Source organism: Gadus chalcogrammus, chromosome 8 (genome assembly GCF_026213295.1).
Source record: "Gadus chalcogrammus isolate NIFS_2021 chromosome 8, NIFS_Gcha_1.0, whole genome shotgun sequence".
In the NCBI taxonomy this organism is placed as follows: Eukaryota; Metazoa; Chordata; class Actinopteri; order Gadiformes; family Gadidae; genus Gadus; species Gadus chalcogrammus.
Window position 1 is genome coordinate 16,300,537 of NC_079419.1, and position 17,500 is coordinate 16,318,036.

General features: G+C 47.6%; 1 protein-coding gene across 1 annotated transcript in view; it reads left to right on the forward strand.

Moving 5' to 3' along the window:
• LOC130387887 (ephrin type-B receptor 1-B) overlaps positions 1 to 17,500 on the forward strand; it is a 96,201-nt gene that overhangs the window by 58,619 nt on the left and 20,082 nt on the right. The window contains exons 6-11 of the mRNA XM_056597182.1: positions 38 to 200; positions 4,273 to 4,381; positions 5,487 to 5,551; positions 10,996 to 11,184; positions 12,735 to 12,982; positions 14,952 to 15,167. Of these exons, the coding sequence (XP_056453157.1) occupies positions 38 to 200; positions 4,273 to 4,381; positions 5,487 to 5,551; positions 10,996 to 11,184; positions 12,735 to 12,982; positions 14,952 to 15,167 (990 nt within the window). The remainder of the gene's footprint in view (positions 1 to 37; positions 201 to 4,272; positions 4,382 to 5,486; positions 5,552 to 10,995; positions 11,185 to 12,734; positions 12,983 to 14,951; positions 15,168 to 17,500) is intronic.

Below are 17,500 nucleotides of genomic sequence, written 5' to 3' on the forward strand. Positions count from 1 at the left end.
TTCTCACCGAGGTCTCTGTGTGCGTGTCTCTCTGCAGGACCACGCCGAGATCAACTCCACTGTACAGCGCAGCAAGACCAACACGGCCAGGGTGGTCAGCCTGCGGCCGGGCACCGTCTACGTGGTGCAGGTGCGAGCGCGCACCGTGGCGGGCTTTGGCAAATACAGCAGCAAGATGTGCTTCCAAACCCTCACAGATGGTAAGCAGGGGGCTGCCAGGAGGAACGCTCACTCGCTACTGCCTCTTTTTCTCTCTCGCTCTCTCGCTCTCTCGCTCTCTCTCTCTCTCTCTCTCTCTCTCCCTCTCGCTCTCTCTCCCTCGCTCTCTCCCTCTCTCTGTGTCACTCTGTAGCTCTTTCTTTCTCTTTAGCTTTCTTCTACTTCCACCATCGTTCTCCATTTTGCACCCACTCCTTCCTCATCTCCCTCCGCCCTTCTTCTCACTCTCTCTTTGTCGCCCTGTCTCTCACTCTCACTGTCACTCTCTCTATTTTCCTTCACACAGTTGTATGTCTATGTATCTCACTCCCTTCTCTTTGCACCCTTGCTGCTTATAGCTTTCTCTCCTCTGTCCCTCTGCAACTCTCTTTCCTTCTCTTTCTGTCTCTCTCTCTCTCTCTCTCTCTCTCTCTCTCTCTCTCTCTCTCTCTCTCTCTCTCTCTCTCTCTCTCTCTCTCTCTCTCTCTCTCTCTCTCTCTCTCTCTCTCTCTCTCTCTCCCTCCCTTTCCCTTCTCACTTTAAAACTCCATCTCCCTCCTCTCCTCTCTCTCCTCTTCACGCCATCCCTCCTCCTACCTTTTCTCTCGGTCTCTCTATGCACCTCTCCTTGTACTTTCTATCACTCTGCCTTTTTTTTTCGCTCCCTCTGCTTCACCTGCCTCTCTCAACGCACAGATAGCCGGTTGTTCATTATTGAGACGGAAATGGTGGCGAAAAAACAAAAAAACTCAGCAGTGTTTGATTGCTTTTTCCCTCGCTACAGCTAAATTAATTCAATTTGAACGGTCAGGTTTGAGAGCGGTTGTGTGTGGGTGCCTTGAGCATGCAAAATGCTGAGTGTCTTTTGTGTTTTTCTTTTTCAAAATTAACTGTGCTTGATCCAAAATGCTCAGCTAATTGTTTTATTTGTGCTGTGAAGCTAACCCAGAATGCGGCTGATTAGTGGCTGATGCGATGAATTGTTTGACATGTGGGGGCTGTTTTTCTCTTTGAAGGGGGCCATGGAAAGGGCTTCAACACCCACTACGATGGCTACATCTATTTATATATATATATATAGATGAATTCACAGTTTACATTTAAATATGGTTTACGAGAATGCCAAAGATATATACAACCCCAAAACTACCTCAGCAGCTCATTTGCATATGGTCATTAATTCAGAATGTCATTACCTTTGGTGCGTATAACTTTTGGACGTTTTTTCTTTGTCAACTTTATTTGGAACGGACCTGCTTTATTTGAACTTTGTTGGACGGCGGTTCTGCTGGAAACGGTCTGGCTGCTCTCAGAGCGAGCTGCTGGACTGATGCTGTGCCTGGGCGGCTGTCCTTGCAAAGGCACTCTGTGGCACGCGGTCTGAAAGGGTTGAGGGTTTAAAGGTAGCGGGGAGTCTTGGATGACAGCGGTGACACGATGAAGAGGAGGATGATGAGGGTGATGGCGTTTGACGATCAGCGTTGTGTGGCTGTGTCCCCGCGTGGAGCAGATGTAGCGCTCGAGTGCTCTGCTCGCCCCAATGCATGCAAATTAATCTATCCTACACACCCACACACACACACACACACGCACGCACACATGCGCACAAACACACAAACACACACACACACACACACACACACATGCAGGTACATACACAAGCATATACAGATACATGCAGTACACAAACACACACACACGCATGCACACGCCCGCACACAAACACAATCAAACACACGTACACACACTTGCATGTGTGCACACGCACACACACACACACACACACACTCAGACACACACACTGACACACACACACATACACACTGTTCAGGGTTCATCTGCTGGCGCGTTGCCATAGCACGACACTCGTCAAGGCAATTATCGCCAGACGCTGGAGAAGTGATGACATCACACGCATCCAAACCTCCCCCCACTCCGGTGTGCCGCTTCCGTTCACATCACGCCCCCCCCCCCCCCCCTGCTCCCCCTCAGCCCCGCGCAGGGGAGCCTCTCTCCCCCCGGACCACACTGTCGTCCATCACTGGATCTAATCCTCTTCCTCCTGCTGTCATCACGCTTTCATACACCTCCACAGTGTGTCCCTCCACCTTATCACCGCACGCACACACACACACACACACACACACACACCTCCGCAGTGTGTCTCTCCACCTTATCACCGCACGCACACACACACACACACACACACACACACACACACACACACCTCCGCAGTGTGTCCCTCCACCTTATCACCGCACGCACACACACACACACACACACACACACACACACACACACACACACACACACACACACACACACACACACACCTCCGCAGTGCGTCCCCTGACCTCATCACCGCACGCGCACACACACACCTCCGCAGTGTGTCCTTTCACCTCATCTGTAAACGCACACACACAAACACACCTCTGCAGTGTATCCGTTCACCTCATCTGTAAAGGCACACACACACGGAGGCACACACAATTTGAGCATCCAGAGACATTCCTTATCACGGCTTACGTACACACACATATGCAGCTACGCACACACACACACACACACACACACACATACAAATGCACACTCACACACAAACACACACACACACACACACACAAACGTTTGCACAAACACGCACACACGAAAACAGACACACACACACATACCTCATCATTGCTATATATTCTTCTCTGTCCCTTTCTATCTCACTGGCGCACACACGGACACAAACACACACACACGCAGAGATAGACACACGCACCCCTGCCAGTGTTGTTTGATTGGCAGGTGTGATGAGAAAAGAGCGATTGGCCTTGCCCATCACTGGTGTGACAGGATGCCACAGCTCCCGGCTCTCTAACAGCCTGAAGTATGGGGGACTAACTGATTGTAATGGAAGCTTATTTACCTCTGGGCCATGGTCGCCCTCTGATTTATTTCTCTTTTTATTTTTTTGCTTTTGCCGGAATACAAGATGACTATTATGAATTGTGTTCGGGGAAGCGAGAGATTCACCCAGAGCTCCCACACCTAATGAGAACCACGAGCAGACAGGCATGCTCTGAGTGGAGGGCCGTAGCAGCTGCAACATCTTCCACTTTGTTAGCTTGGAAGCGCCTTCCTAAACGTGCACATTGAAACACTTAGCAATTTGTGTCACACTTCCCTCCGAGATGCTGGTTTCTCTCAACCGCCACGAACAGGAACCATGTCTTCTTTTAAAATCCCGTACTCTAGAGGGAATCGGATGCTTTGCTAATTTGCCTGAAGCATGCTAAAACATTGTCGCTGTAGCTATGGGCAAATACATGTAAGTGATGACGAGTAGAAGAGAAAACCAACCAGGGAACCATCTAATCTATTCTGCGAGTCGTTGAAGACCTTCGCGTGAACCGACGCTTAAATCCTCTTGTCTTCAAACGACGTTGTGTGACAGTTGGTGGATTCACTTTAAATTACTCCTGCAGAACAGTCCAAGCCCTGTTTTTCAGTGTGATTCAGACAGCTGAGTGAGGAGAGAAAATGCTGAAAGGCCCGTTTTCTTCAGCACTACCATGTTTCTGTTTTCTTTCTCTCTTTCTTTCTCTCGTCACACCTTTTATTTGTCCTCCCACCTTCGTTTTCTGTCACTATCTGTCCTGGTCGTCTGTTTTTCCCTCCATTAAATGCTATCTGTCAGTCAGCCTGGCTGAAGCCTTTCAGCTTTCACTCACCGACGTCTATTAAAGACATTTTCTGGATGTTTCTTTTATCCACTTGTAAACCTGGTCAAAACATTCCATCCCACTCCCTTTTTTACGTCCACCTTTCCTATACCTCTCTCTCTCTCTCTCTCTCTCTCTCTCTCTCTCTCTCTCTCTCTCTCTCTCTCTCTCTCTCTCTCTCTCTCTCTCTCTCTCTCTCATTCCCTTCCTGAATTGTCACACAGCAAGCCTTTTACTTCAACACTTATTTCAAAACGAGTACACCATGTGCTTCCATGCCCCCATTAAACTGCACCTAACTATACACTATACTACCCCCTCTCCCGCTCATGGTTATTCTTGTATTTTTCCTTCCCTGCAGATGACTTCAAGTCAGAGTTGAGGGAGCAGCTTCCTCTGATTGCGGGGTCTGCCGCAGCCGGTGTGGTCTTCATCGTTTCCCTGGTGGCCATCTGCATCGTGTGCAACAGGTATACCTTATATATATATATATATATATATATATATATATATATATATATATATATATATATAACAGCCTTAACACTAATCCAGTCAGTCTGTGCTTTTCTGTCGCATAGCGCCTTAAGAAATCCTTTCAGTGCTGCACATCTCTAGATCAAATTGCAAAGCAGATGGCCTATACTTACAGCCACACACCTTTAATTTTAACATCCCTTTTTTTATTTATGGATCTGAATCATCCTTTTTTTTAACATTCGATTTTTAATGGTCATTATTTTTGGCGGTAGTTGTATCACACAATTCTACATCAAAAACTTTTCCCAAAGTGGGCTTATATTGCAGCATGTTAGCTTCTGCAAGAGTGATCTCCACAACATTTGACGACAACGTAAGACTTCAAAAAGGTTAAATAGTCACAAGCAATGGAGCACATCTGGCCCGTTCCTTAGAAGAAAAAACGGTCTCAGTGACGCCACTGATGTAATGAGAAAAGGATGCTGGGTCAGCAATGCTGGCCTATTTTCAAATTGAAAAACTCACTTCTACTCAAGGACTTAAAAAGGCTTCGTCCGGCCATGTTGACGTAGGAACGTGCTTGAGCCAGGCTCATTTAATCCGCTAACACCACCGCGTCACCGCGCCGTCACCTCCTCAGCCGCTCACTCTTAGGAAGAAAAAAAAGAAAGTGCATCCGTTTTTCTTTTTCCGCAGTGCTGCGTACAGCGAACGTGGAACCAATAAGTGTTCATCAAGCGAGCGCCGGTCTCCTTTGATGTTTGAGGCGGCGGCGACAGATGAAAAGCATAGAGATCCTATCAAGGCCTAATTAAAATCGGCTCATTTTCATAAACTTCATTTGCCACTGCTAACCCGCTGCAACTGATTCAATTTCAGCTCTTTTTTCTCTTTTGGTAGGCCATCCAGGGACGCGCACGCACGCACAAACACACACACACACACACACAACCGTAGTGTAATATATGCCTTTCTTCTGCACTCTTTCATCCCTTCATGATGCGTTTTCTCTCTCTTTCTCTTTCTGCTCCCTCTCTCTCTCTCTCTCTTTCTCTCTCTCTCTGTCCATCGGTCAATATCTCTCTCTCTCTACAGAAAAAGGGCATACACTAAGGAGGCCGTTTACAGTGACAAGCTGCAACACTACAGCACGGGGCGAGGTGAGTCCGCCGCGTTGATCCCCATCCCATCCACCCACTCACCCACCCATCCACCAAACACCACCTATTGAAGCTCCACCACCCATCTCTCTCTCCCCCTCATTCCAAATGCCCGTTGTCTTTTCAGCATTACAGCATCGGCACAAACATTCCCACGTACCTTGTAGAAATGCTGTCTACTGTAGATGAGCCTCGTATGTGTCGCGTTGTCGCATGAGCGTTAGCCAGAACTGGTTTGGCGTCACAAATTGAAGGTTTTGGAGGGGGAAGATGTCTCAACACAGAGGTGAACAGACCTGTGTTCCGCCTTCGCAATTTCTTTTGACATTGATTGCCGTTAGTCTTTAAAAGCATAAGGGCTGGATAGCTTAGCTTTTGAGCCATGACTTGATCCCTCTCTCAGTAGAACTGACCGGTCAGGAGAAGCAGCCTCGAGGGACAATAATCGCGTGCGCCCTGTACACAAAAGCTACGCGCACACACACCTACACACTACACACTGACACGCGCACATGCCCACAAAAGGCTACATTCTGTCCCTCAAATGAAAGCCTTATGCTGTGCCGAACCAGCACTCTGAAAAGGGGGTTCACTGGAGGGGAAGGAGTTTTGTCGAGGCTGACACCACAAAGCGTTTCAACACACTTACTTTGTGTCACGGGTGCAGCAGTGGCGGCCGGGAGCTCATTAAAAACACTGCGGGCAGGACAAAATGGCTCCCGCGTTCCCCTTTTCCTTTTTTCCCTTTTTCTTTCTGCGACTCTCAAAGGGGTAACTTCTGTCACAATAAATATAAAGGGGGGCTAAGAGAACACAATTATCGTAAGTGGGAATAATAAACAAAAGGATGTTGGGGCGTTCGTTTCTTTTTCAAACTGAAACGTTAATCATCAAATGAGCAGTTTGAAGTGGGGGGGCCGAGGGGTAGAAAATGAAATGAATTGCTGATAAGGACCCCTGTTCAGAGGAGTTATTTCGTGCAGCCATCGCGGAAATGCCAGCCAGTCATAACCGTAATGTACAACCGCCACCCACAATGCATTGTTCCTTCTCTCCCCCACCATCCCTCCCGTTTTGAGTGACAGTTTGTAATTACAGTATTCAAGCTAAACAATAAACCCGAGAGACTTGGCCAATTGTTTTTTGGGTGAAACAATCCCCAAACGTTTTGGGTGTCTCGGTGCAGCTGTCGCAGTGTATAATGCGGAGGGAATCTACGTCTCGGTAGAGCCGCTGTAGCATGGCCATGTGTAGAGCCCCCCCCACCCAAACACACACACACAGACACACACACACACACACACACACACAAACACAGGTCTTATTTCTCCTTACTGTAGAGGTCCAGCCTGGGTGAGAGTGGTACAGCTGGACGGACATGCTCACGCTTGTCAAACCTTAATCATATGTAGTATGCACAAAGCAACCGCTCCCAGTGGGAGGGAAGGGGGGGGGGTTACAGAGATGGGTTACAGCTAAAAACAATGGATTTCTACAGGCTGAGAGGGAGAGGGCGAGGTGTTGGGAGTGCAGGTGAACAGGGTAATGACTCTATACATGCATACTTCCCACGCAGAGGCACCGGACAGTCCTTAAAACACCAAACAAAATGAAGCAAGCCCCAGAAAAGTATTTTTGGGGATATTCCGACAAACGTCAGCCTCTACCGATGCCGAGGTGCTGTAGGATAGATTCGAGAGCTGTGAAAGAGAATGCAGATAAGAGCTTAAGTGAGCAATTTGGAGACTGAACAACCCAAAAAAGTACCCTCCCTCCCTACATTTTGCCGCCGGGGAGAAGTGTTGCATCCGGGAAAACTCATATTCTCATAGAGCAGTGAGTCAGAGTCACAGTAGCTGACGGATGGCTGTGCCACTTCGGCCAAATTAAACTCAAATAATAGCTCCTGAATCTTACACCGCTCCGAGTGTTGAGGCAATGTCAGACTTGCATTTCCGTGGATGTGTGTGTTGTATGCACCATAACGCGAGCGCCATTGTGGGAACATTGATGTTCATCGCCGGCATCTCGCCTCCGAGTTTCTTATCCAGATCTGAATGCCATTTATCTCACTCTGAAGATTTGCTGAAGTAAAATCTGTGCGGGATGAACACGAATCAGTGTTTTCACCAGCGAGCACAGCAGTGTCTGCAAATCCCATTAGAGGGATGTTCAGATCCCCCTGAATGATTTCCCTCATTCAGAAGTCACTCTGAGAAATGATTTCTCTCACATCAAATGTTGGATAATTAGTTTGTCTTTGCGAGGGGGGGGAACTTGACTCGTGGTCTCAGAGTTGCAGAAGTAGATTAGCGTGCGCTTTGGAGCCACATGAGAAGGGGATCTTTTTTGTTCTTCTAAACCAACACATTACTGCTGGTTGTCAAAGTTAATTATTTGAAATGGAAAATAACTCCAATGGGATTGATATAATGTAATGTTGCATTATTGCAAGGGGATTTATAATAAATAAATCGTGCTTTTCGCAGAGAAAAGATACTGATGCAAAAAATAATAATTGTTTCCTTAAATTGGACCGTCATTTAGAGTAGAACTTCTATCAGAGCTTATACAAATGAACAGCGCTTCCTTTAGATTCCCCTTCTGTAAATTTGCAAGAACGATTGCGATGCAGGACGATGCATTTTATGTGAGCCATTTCTGGTAACAGATGAATGTAGGCATTAGTGTCCCAGAGTTGAGTTGTGGTCACATTAGGGCTGGGCGGGGGCACTAATAAGTGGGGTTAATACCTACATTTAGGAGAATAATGGTATGGCAATCATTATTTATAATGCTGATAATCGTCATGGTCTTAACTGTGAGTTAAACCTCGTCCTAGATGGAATACAATGTCCTAACCTTTTACTTTATTTGTGTGTGTGTGTGTGTGTGTGTGTGTGTGTGTGTGTGTGTGTGTGTGTGTGTGTGTGTGTGTGTGTGTGTGTGTGTGTGTGTGTGTGTGTGTGTGTGTGTGTGTGTGCAGTCCTTTTAATGTGTCCCTTTTATTTTTATTTTTAACTCTGAAACTATTTTTAAGATTCGTACTTAAAGCACAAACGACTCTATACCCTAAATAATCAAAGAGCTTAAGGACCTCTCCTGTGACAGAGCGAGATGACTCCCATTGTTTGTCATGAAGTAATGGCCGTGATGGCTCTTAATAATGCTCCCAGGAGGCACCGGGGCAGCCCAGCCTCCTCCCCGCTCTGTTCTGTTGTCGGAAGCTGCTTTGTGTGTGGACCGAAATAGATGTGGCGTTTGAGTGCATTTGCCCCATGCACTCAGATCAAGGAGCCATCAAATATTAAACCACAGATCTATTTTTCATCTGAAGCCATAAAAGGCACAAGAGTCCAGTCAAACAGGCTGTACCAGCGGGAAATAGAGATAAACTGTTTCTAATTTCAATAATACATGGAAATGGACTTTGTATCTGTGTGTGTGTTTTATGTGTGTCTTCTTTATTGTATGTATGCGCGTGCCTTTCTGCCTGCCTTTGTGCTAGGATTCTATTTTCTACATATATGAATGCAACTTGGGCGATGCAACGCAAGCCTCATGCTCGGCAGTTACTCTGGAGAGAACCGCCGGGCGTCCACCACCCATAGGATGTCATTATGGGATGCATGGCTGTTTACCCGACAACAAAATCACCACAAATCCAATCATCGCTAATAAGACAACAACAACACACAATCCAGCTCGCGCCGAAACAAGAGTTTGAGGCAATTAGCGCGCTAACCAGGAGCCAGTCGATTGCAGTCAGGGGCCCGGCTGACTCCCATTGATCCCTCCAAGGCCAGAACCTCGTTCTACCTGCTCCTTCTGATGTAACATATGCAAATAAAACGCAAACAAGCACAAATGGACTTGTCGGGTTTCCTCCAATCAAGGACCTTTTGGGGGCCGGCGACGAATGAGCTCGGAGAAGGGGAAGGGTCGCGTCTCGCGGGCGTCTGCGAGCGAACGTGACGATTAGATTTTCAGCCGGCGCAGGCTGTTTAAGATCTGTTGGTGGCGGCCGCCGCGAGGGGCCGCATATGTTTACAAGTGCTAGTTGTTTTTCCCGCTTATCGTCCTTCACTTCCTCCATCGCCCCCCTCCGCCGCGGCCCCCCGATGCGAAGCGATACCCGCTTCCGGGTAACCTAAGCTCCCCATCGCGTTGTAGCACAAAGAGCCTGTTGATAGGGGCCCCGGCGTTATCTCTTTATGGTCCCTATAGAGAGAAGGGGTGCCGGGAAATTTGTTCTGCTCTTATGGAGGAGCAGAGCTCGCTTGGCCCCGGGATAAAATTATCAAAAATAATATCAGAAAACCTGCATACACACACACACACACACACACACACACACACACACACACACACACACACACACACACACACACACACACACACACACACACACACCTGCCTTCTCTTTTTTCCCTCTCTGTCTTACCTGCACAAACACACATACACACAGTCTTGTGACCCATAGCAAGCACACGTATCACACACAGATAAACAGACATGGAACACACACTCATAGCACACAAACACACCTATAAATAGACATGACACATAATCCACATACACACAGAGAACTTACAATGACAAAAAACAAACACAGATGTGCGTGCGCACACACACACACACGCACGCATAAATATAAATAAACGTAACACATAATCCACATACACACAGAGAACCTACAATGACAAAACACAGATGCCTTCACACACTCAAACACACACACACACACACACACACACACACACACACACACACACACACACACACACACACACACACACATACAAACACACTCATAAATATAAATAAGCATAGCACATAATACACATATACACAGAGAATAACTTAAAATAACAAAAAACAAACACAGACCGAGAGGCACATGTAAACACACACACGCAAGCATATAAATACACATGACACATAATACACTTAATACACATGCACACTGCGAAAAAACGTGCAAGAACAAAAAAAGACAAAGATGCTCATATGCACACACACACATGCACACCTGTCTTTGTCTCGCCTTGTTTGAAAGCTCCTGCTATTTCTGGGGTAGCTCAATCCTTTTGAAGACGCACTCTGCCAGCCGCTCTGCTATTGAGGGGACAGGTTGTTGATGGGAAGGGATTGTGATGGTGTCTGTGTGTTACTCCCTTCATCCACGCCATACCGCCACGGTTTCACTCGCACACCTCAAGACAAGCGCATGACTGCTTTCTCATGAACCACTCAAATCCACCGCCACATGCACATGAACGACCACACCACCACCACACTGTCAACCATCCGTGAATCATCGACCATCATCTTCATCAACCGTTCTCCATATCTTAATTCCCCCATCCAAAACATATGACAATGCCATACAAAGTGAGGTCCTCCTCTGAGAGTCTGATTTGGGCGTCTCTGGTTGATTCTAGAGCTCTCGTTGCGCGCCGACATGTCTAACTGCCCCTCCCCGCTTGGCTGCCCGACCCACTTCTCAGGCTCCCCGGGGATGAAGATCTACATCGACCCCTTCACCTACGAGGACCCCAACGAGGCCGTGCGAGAATTCGCCAAAGAGATCGATGTCTCCACCGTCAAGATCGAGGAGGTCATCGGCGCAGGTACTGTGATGAAGTGCTCCGTTTGTGTGTGTGGTTGTGTGTGTGTGTGTGTGGGTGTGTGTCTTTGTGTGTGTGAGAGTGACAGAATGTGTGTGTGTGTGTGCGTGTGCGCGTGCGCGTGTGCGTGCATGTGTGTGTGTGTGGGTGTGTGTGTGTGTGTCTGTGTGAGAGAGAGACAATGCGTGTGTGTGTGTGCTCGGTGGTGGGTTTTATACCCATTCAGATGAACTTCCGTGCTGACATTTCCTCTCCAGCGGGTGCTTAGGCTTAAGCAGCGTTCCCTGGGTGTGTAAACATGTTTACTGATTCTGAGTCGGCAGTGTTTTAAATGCACCCTCCGCACCCTTGACTGTAGCATCAATCGACAGACTGGAGTTTAGACAGGGGGAGGGGCGGGGGAGAGGGGTGGGGGCCCATAGCAGCATATAGGCCAGCTGCCCTGGGACACGATGGCATCAGAAATAACTCTAGACACCCAAGTTTCTCTCTCTCTCTCTCTCTCTCTCTCTCTCTCTCTCTCTCTCTCTCTCTCTCTCTCTCTCTCTCTCTCTCTCCGCTTCAGTGAACCCTCTTTGGGGTTTGAGACATGTTCCTCGCCTCTCAATCATTCACTTCAAAGTGAGGGGAAAAAGGTGCACACCAGTTTCCAAGTCTTACCTCATTATAAGCGCCCCCTTGATGATGTGGAAAAAAAAAAAAACCAAAAAAAACGCACTTTCAAGCAACTTCTAATCACTATTTTGTTTGGGAATATACCGGACCAAAAAAAAAAGAAAAGAAAGAAAAATGTTGCTTTTCTTTTTTTTCTGTCCTCCAACTTCCTGCCGGAGCCGTCTGTAACGTGTGCCTGTCTGTCAGGGCGCCTCCGCCAGCGCTGCAGCAGCACACAGCCGGGTGTCAGCGGCGGAGGACATGCTGATGTGTGTTGCTCTTGCACAGAGGGTGAAATCCCCCCCCCCCCCCATCATAATAAGAAAAATAGGCCCAGGAATAGCAGTTCACCGAGCGGCCCGCGCCGCACGCAGGGTGTGAGGACGTGACGGAGAGAAGGGAAGCGAGGGTGGCAGGAAGCCATGCAGGGGGCTTCGGCTAATTAAAGATTTCCATTTTTTGGTTGATTTCGCTGTGTGGAGTCTCCGCAGGACGCCAAGGTGGTGATAATTAATCAAAGAGTGTTTTTTGGGCAGATACACCGGATAGGCCCCGCCTGTTATCCGCTGATCGGGGGGAATTTGAATGTCTACTTCTTGGCAGACCTTTTATTTTCTTTTTTAAAGACGGATGACTACTGCGAGTCAGAAGTGTCCCACTGTTTATAATATCTGGCAGATGAAAAGATAAATAAAAGAAACAATTCTGGACAACACTTAGCTTAGCGGCCGCCGAATCTTCATCAGTCACACCAGGGGACGCCAATGAATTCATAAATACTCACAGTTTGATGTCATTAAGCTCCCGAAATCTCCTTTCTTCGACTTAATTCAATCACGTGTCTGTTTGCTTTAACCTGAGCACACACTGCTCGATTCCCTCCCCCTCCCACACACTAGGTGAATTCGGAGAGGTCTACAAGGGCCGTCTAAAGCTCCCGGGCAAGAGGGAGATCTACGTGGCCATCAAGACCCTGAAGGCGGGCTACGTGGAGAAGCAGAGGCGGGACTTCCTGGCCGAGGCGTCCATCATGGGCCAGTTCGACCACCCCAACATCATCCGTCTGGAGGGCGTGGTCACCAAGAGCCGCCCGGTCATGATCGTGACGGAGTTCATGGAGAATGGCGCGCTGGACTCCTTCCTCAGGGTGAGCCGTGCTGGCACTTTTAAAGTCAGAGCGTGGACTCAGGTTCGAGTGGGAGCGTTAGCGTCCCTAGGGGCCCGGTTTGTTTTGCAGCGTGTCGTTGGGACGGTAAACACAATAACAACACTAATGGTGGACGCATAACAAGCTATAAATATACAACGGATGAAAAGTAAGATATTAAAACATAAGGCTAAAAAATATGTGACCATAAATACTATACAAGGGTGGCTACCCGGGCGAGGCCATTCTCCACTGGACTTGAGCCTATTATGGGACAGCTTTTAAGAGCAAGTGCGGCTGGATTAATGAAACAGCTGGGCCTATTCATTCTGGTGTTTGGGAGCCAGAATGTACACTCAGAGGAGAGCGAGTGGAAGTCGGACGGACTGGGCTTGATTAAGCTCACGTTTGGTACAACTGGGAGAAGTCAGTTCTGTTTAATACCCTTGATATTATTTCATGAACCCGCATCTACTGGGCAGGCAGGGGCTTCTTGCTTCTTGTTCCTGTTAGACTCTGTACGTTGACCTTCCATTCAAAGAGTTCAGCTTGGAGTCAAACATTTTAACCTCTAGATTTTGACCCCCATATATATATATATTTGTTGTCTGGTGTTGTTTAGTGAGTGAGTTAGGTTTGCACTTGGGGTTGTCGAAGCCTTGACATGAACGAAAAAATGCTTCACAATGAAGCCTCATCAATAATTCATAATGAAAAGACTCCAGAAGGAAGAGCCGGACGAAAGCCGGCCCTCCCCTTCCACCCCTAGCGATGAGGTTCAGCCCGCTGAGCCGAACAGAAGCGCACTGCCAACATGTACCAGAACCGATGCCTTTCGGTACTTGCTCATTTCCAGGGCTTCTGCAGCAGACGGTTCCTTTCCTCCCTATTTAATTTATCCATTAACGCCCGGGGCTATTAATAGTCCCTCCAATTTATCTTTTGTACTTGGGATTGAGCGGACATACAGCTTAATCAATATTCCACCCGTTTCTATATTTATTTATTTCCCCTCTCCTCCTCCAATCCCATGGATTGGTATTCCGTTTCCACTTTGATCTAAGGCTGGTTTAAAGGGCCCCTTTGAAGCTGGCTTTGCTAGCCGCCACATCCGACTTGTTTTCCCATCGATCTCTTCCACCCCTCTTATTTGTCAGTGTGATGGGGTTCAAAGCCTGCTCTTCGGCTCTTCTGGCGGGGATGGGTTCGGCGTGGCGTTGACGAGCATTCAATGAGCTCCCTTCGTACCATTCCTGGCCAAACAGGCCATTTGCTTTTAAAACACGCACACACAGAGAAATGTAAGGAAACGGCCTGGGGAAAATCCAATTAGCTTTTATAATACTTATCTTAATGTGCAGTGTAGGAAATGTCACAAAGTCACAGTGTTGAGTCAACGATGCGGGAGTGTAGACGACAAATTAGGTTTAGAGGAAAAGGCGAAAAAATGTATTAAGGCGAGACATCGCCTGCTATAGAGGAGGTGGTGGGAGGTTGTACACAAATGGATTGGATTTGGGCTGTTTGTGGCTTTTTCTGTTTACGTTAAAACTCACCTTTACCTTCTGGCTGTAGTGGCAAGAATGCTTGGATAAGCTTTTTTAATCCTGTGACCCAGACCAAAAAAACAAGCCCTGTTGGTGCTTTCAGCATTAAGAAGACTATTTGTCCCTATATTTGATGTGTTTATAAAATGTGGCGGTTCTCGGTTTTCTTAATAATTGCTCAAATCATACGGTGAATGCTCTTAATTCAAGCATGGGATGTTTTTCGCTGACATAATTGTAGCTTCTGTCAACAATGTTTTAATGATTCACCAAAAGAATCCCCATAATAATTAGTTTTGTGTAATTAACAGCCCGCCTGAAATATAAATGTTTATTTTTTCTGTACTCGTCACATTAAGGTTAACGATACCGGAACAGTGCGGCGGGGAAATAACCGGTTTGCATTTTTGTTTTCCTAATAGCAAAATGACGGGCAGTTCACCGTGATCCAGCTGGTAGGCATGATGCGGGGGATCTCTGCGGGCATGAAGTACCTGTCGGAGATGAACTACGTCCACCGCGACCTGGCCGCCCGCAACATCCTGGTCAACAGCAACCTGGTGTGCAAGGTGTCCGACTTTGGCCTCTCCCGCTACCTGCAGGACGACACCTCCGACCCCAGCTACACCAGCTCTCTGGTTAGTCCCCCGCACTGCTAGCTATTAAGCCATGTAGCATTTAGCACTTCTATCCAACAGACATTTAGTATCATTGAGGAGCAAAGGGTAAGGGATAGGCAACTCTTTCGGGGGTCACGGTAGGTCATGCTGTGGACATTGGGTTTAAACACGTTGCTTCTCAGGCTGGGGAGACGCACACCTGAGGCACTGCACTAGACTGTTATCAGTGCGTGTAGTTCATGCTGTCGTCCATCTGCTGTATTCTGCGCGGTGCCGTCTTTTCGCGGAGGCCACCAAGGACAAAGTATATTTGGTTGTTGTTTTTTCCTCCTGTTGAATCCCATCGGCTGTCGATCCCTTGGCCCTGAATCAACAATGGCATCGGCCATTGTTTGTGATTCCTTCTGAACTGTGTCCCTCTCCAGTTGCTGGCTTTATTATGAACTCTCTTGGTTTCTTTTGCTTCTTCCTCCTCCCTCCTCCTCCCTACTCCCCCTCTCCTCCCGATGTTTCCTCCCTCCATGCAAGTGACTGTCACATCGTCATTAGTCTCCTCTGGGAGAAGGCCCTGCTCTCCTTGACATGCCTAGAATGCAGAGACGGCCAAAAGGCCATCACCGGATGCCCTCAAACTGACAGCTCGCCCCTGTTTCTCTCCACTCCTCTCTCTCTCTCTCTCTCTCTCTCTCTCTCTCTCTCTCTCTCTCTCTCTCTCTCTCTCTCTCTCTCTCTCTCTCTCTCTCTCTCTCTCTCTCTCTCTCTCTCTCTCTCTCTCTCTCTCTCTCTCTCTCTCTCTCCCTCTCTCTCACACTCTCTCTCCATCCTCATTCATTATTAGGAGAGGGCATCATGGGGGGACTCTGGATGCTCATTAACTCCTCCACGCAGCAGATCTGTAATTATTAGCAGCTATCGTTAGTTCATTTCCTTCCCAGCGCCTCTTGTTCATTCAAAACATGCTCTCCCCACACACACACACCCTCTCAAGCACGCGGCGTGGGTCATTATGGTTTTCTTGTGCGCCTAAGTGATGTGTGTGTGTGTGTGTGTGTCAGGTTTTTTTTTGGCATGTGTGTATTGTGTGCGTTGTTGGGTTTGTGTGTTTGCCTATTGTGTGTGTGTGTGTGCTTCTCTATGTCTGTGTGTGTGTGTGTGTGTGTGTGTGTGTGTATTGTGAGCGTGTTTTCGTGTGTGGGTGTGTTTGCATGTTCATCTATCTACACCCCATTGACTACTTTGAGACCAGAGTGCAAATTAGCTTGTTGAACAGGTGATGCATCATGTGTTGGCAGTTTAACGACACTGAGGTCCCACGCAGCAAAAAAGTGGGATATGTTCTTTGGCTCTGTTCGCTCGCTTACACAGTTTCCGTAGTTTGATCAAATAGCTCCGGGAATTTGTTTTTTCGATAATGATTTATTTATGTATTATGTATAAGAATATTGAGATTGTTCCTATTTTAGGATACGCTTGATGGAGAGGGTCATTCTTAACATCCGCGAGACTTCAGATGGGAGGCTCATAATAAAAAGGCCAACGTGTCACTTTTTTGGCTCTCAGACCTAGCTTTTTCTTACAAGCTTGAGAACTCTAAAAGTAATTAATCTAAACCAAAAAAATGCACTACCATCATTCTGCTGTATTTGTCCAAACTCCTGGCTTCCCCAGCTGGCAATTTTTGCCTTTCTGAGGCTTATTAAACATTGTAAGACACACTCTTACACACACACGCATTCACACACACACACACACACACACACACACACACACACACACACACACACACACACACACACACACACACACACACACACACACACACACACACACACACACACACACACACACACATTCTCGTACCCAAACCCATCCAGACAGCAGCATCTCTGTGTGTATATGCGTTTATACATTGACATATACAAACGTATATACACACACACACAGACAGATGTCTCGGGGCAGCTGCTGATCGACAGTACGTGGTACCCCAGTCGGAAACAGAGAGCTGAGACGCCATTCAGAGGGGATGTGACCTCACACTGCTGGGGCTTGGAGTTAATTGCACCCTGGGAAGCACTTGCTTTGTCCACCCGTGACCCCTGTGGCTAAAGCTTGCAGAATGGGATTTTATTGAGCTACAAAATAGAGGGCATCCCACCTCTGCTCTGTCCGGGGGCTGCTGAGCTGGCTGCTGCGAGAAAGAGCAGCAGAGCGCGACTTTAAGGCGGGCAGGATTTGGATTATAGATCGTTGAGTGAGGCACTTTTTGAAGACGTTTAATGCAAACAAGGCGTGCTTCGAGGTATTATCTGGAGAATCAATACAGAGAACCAAGCTTGAAGTTGGTCTCA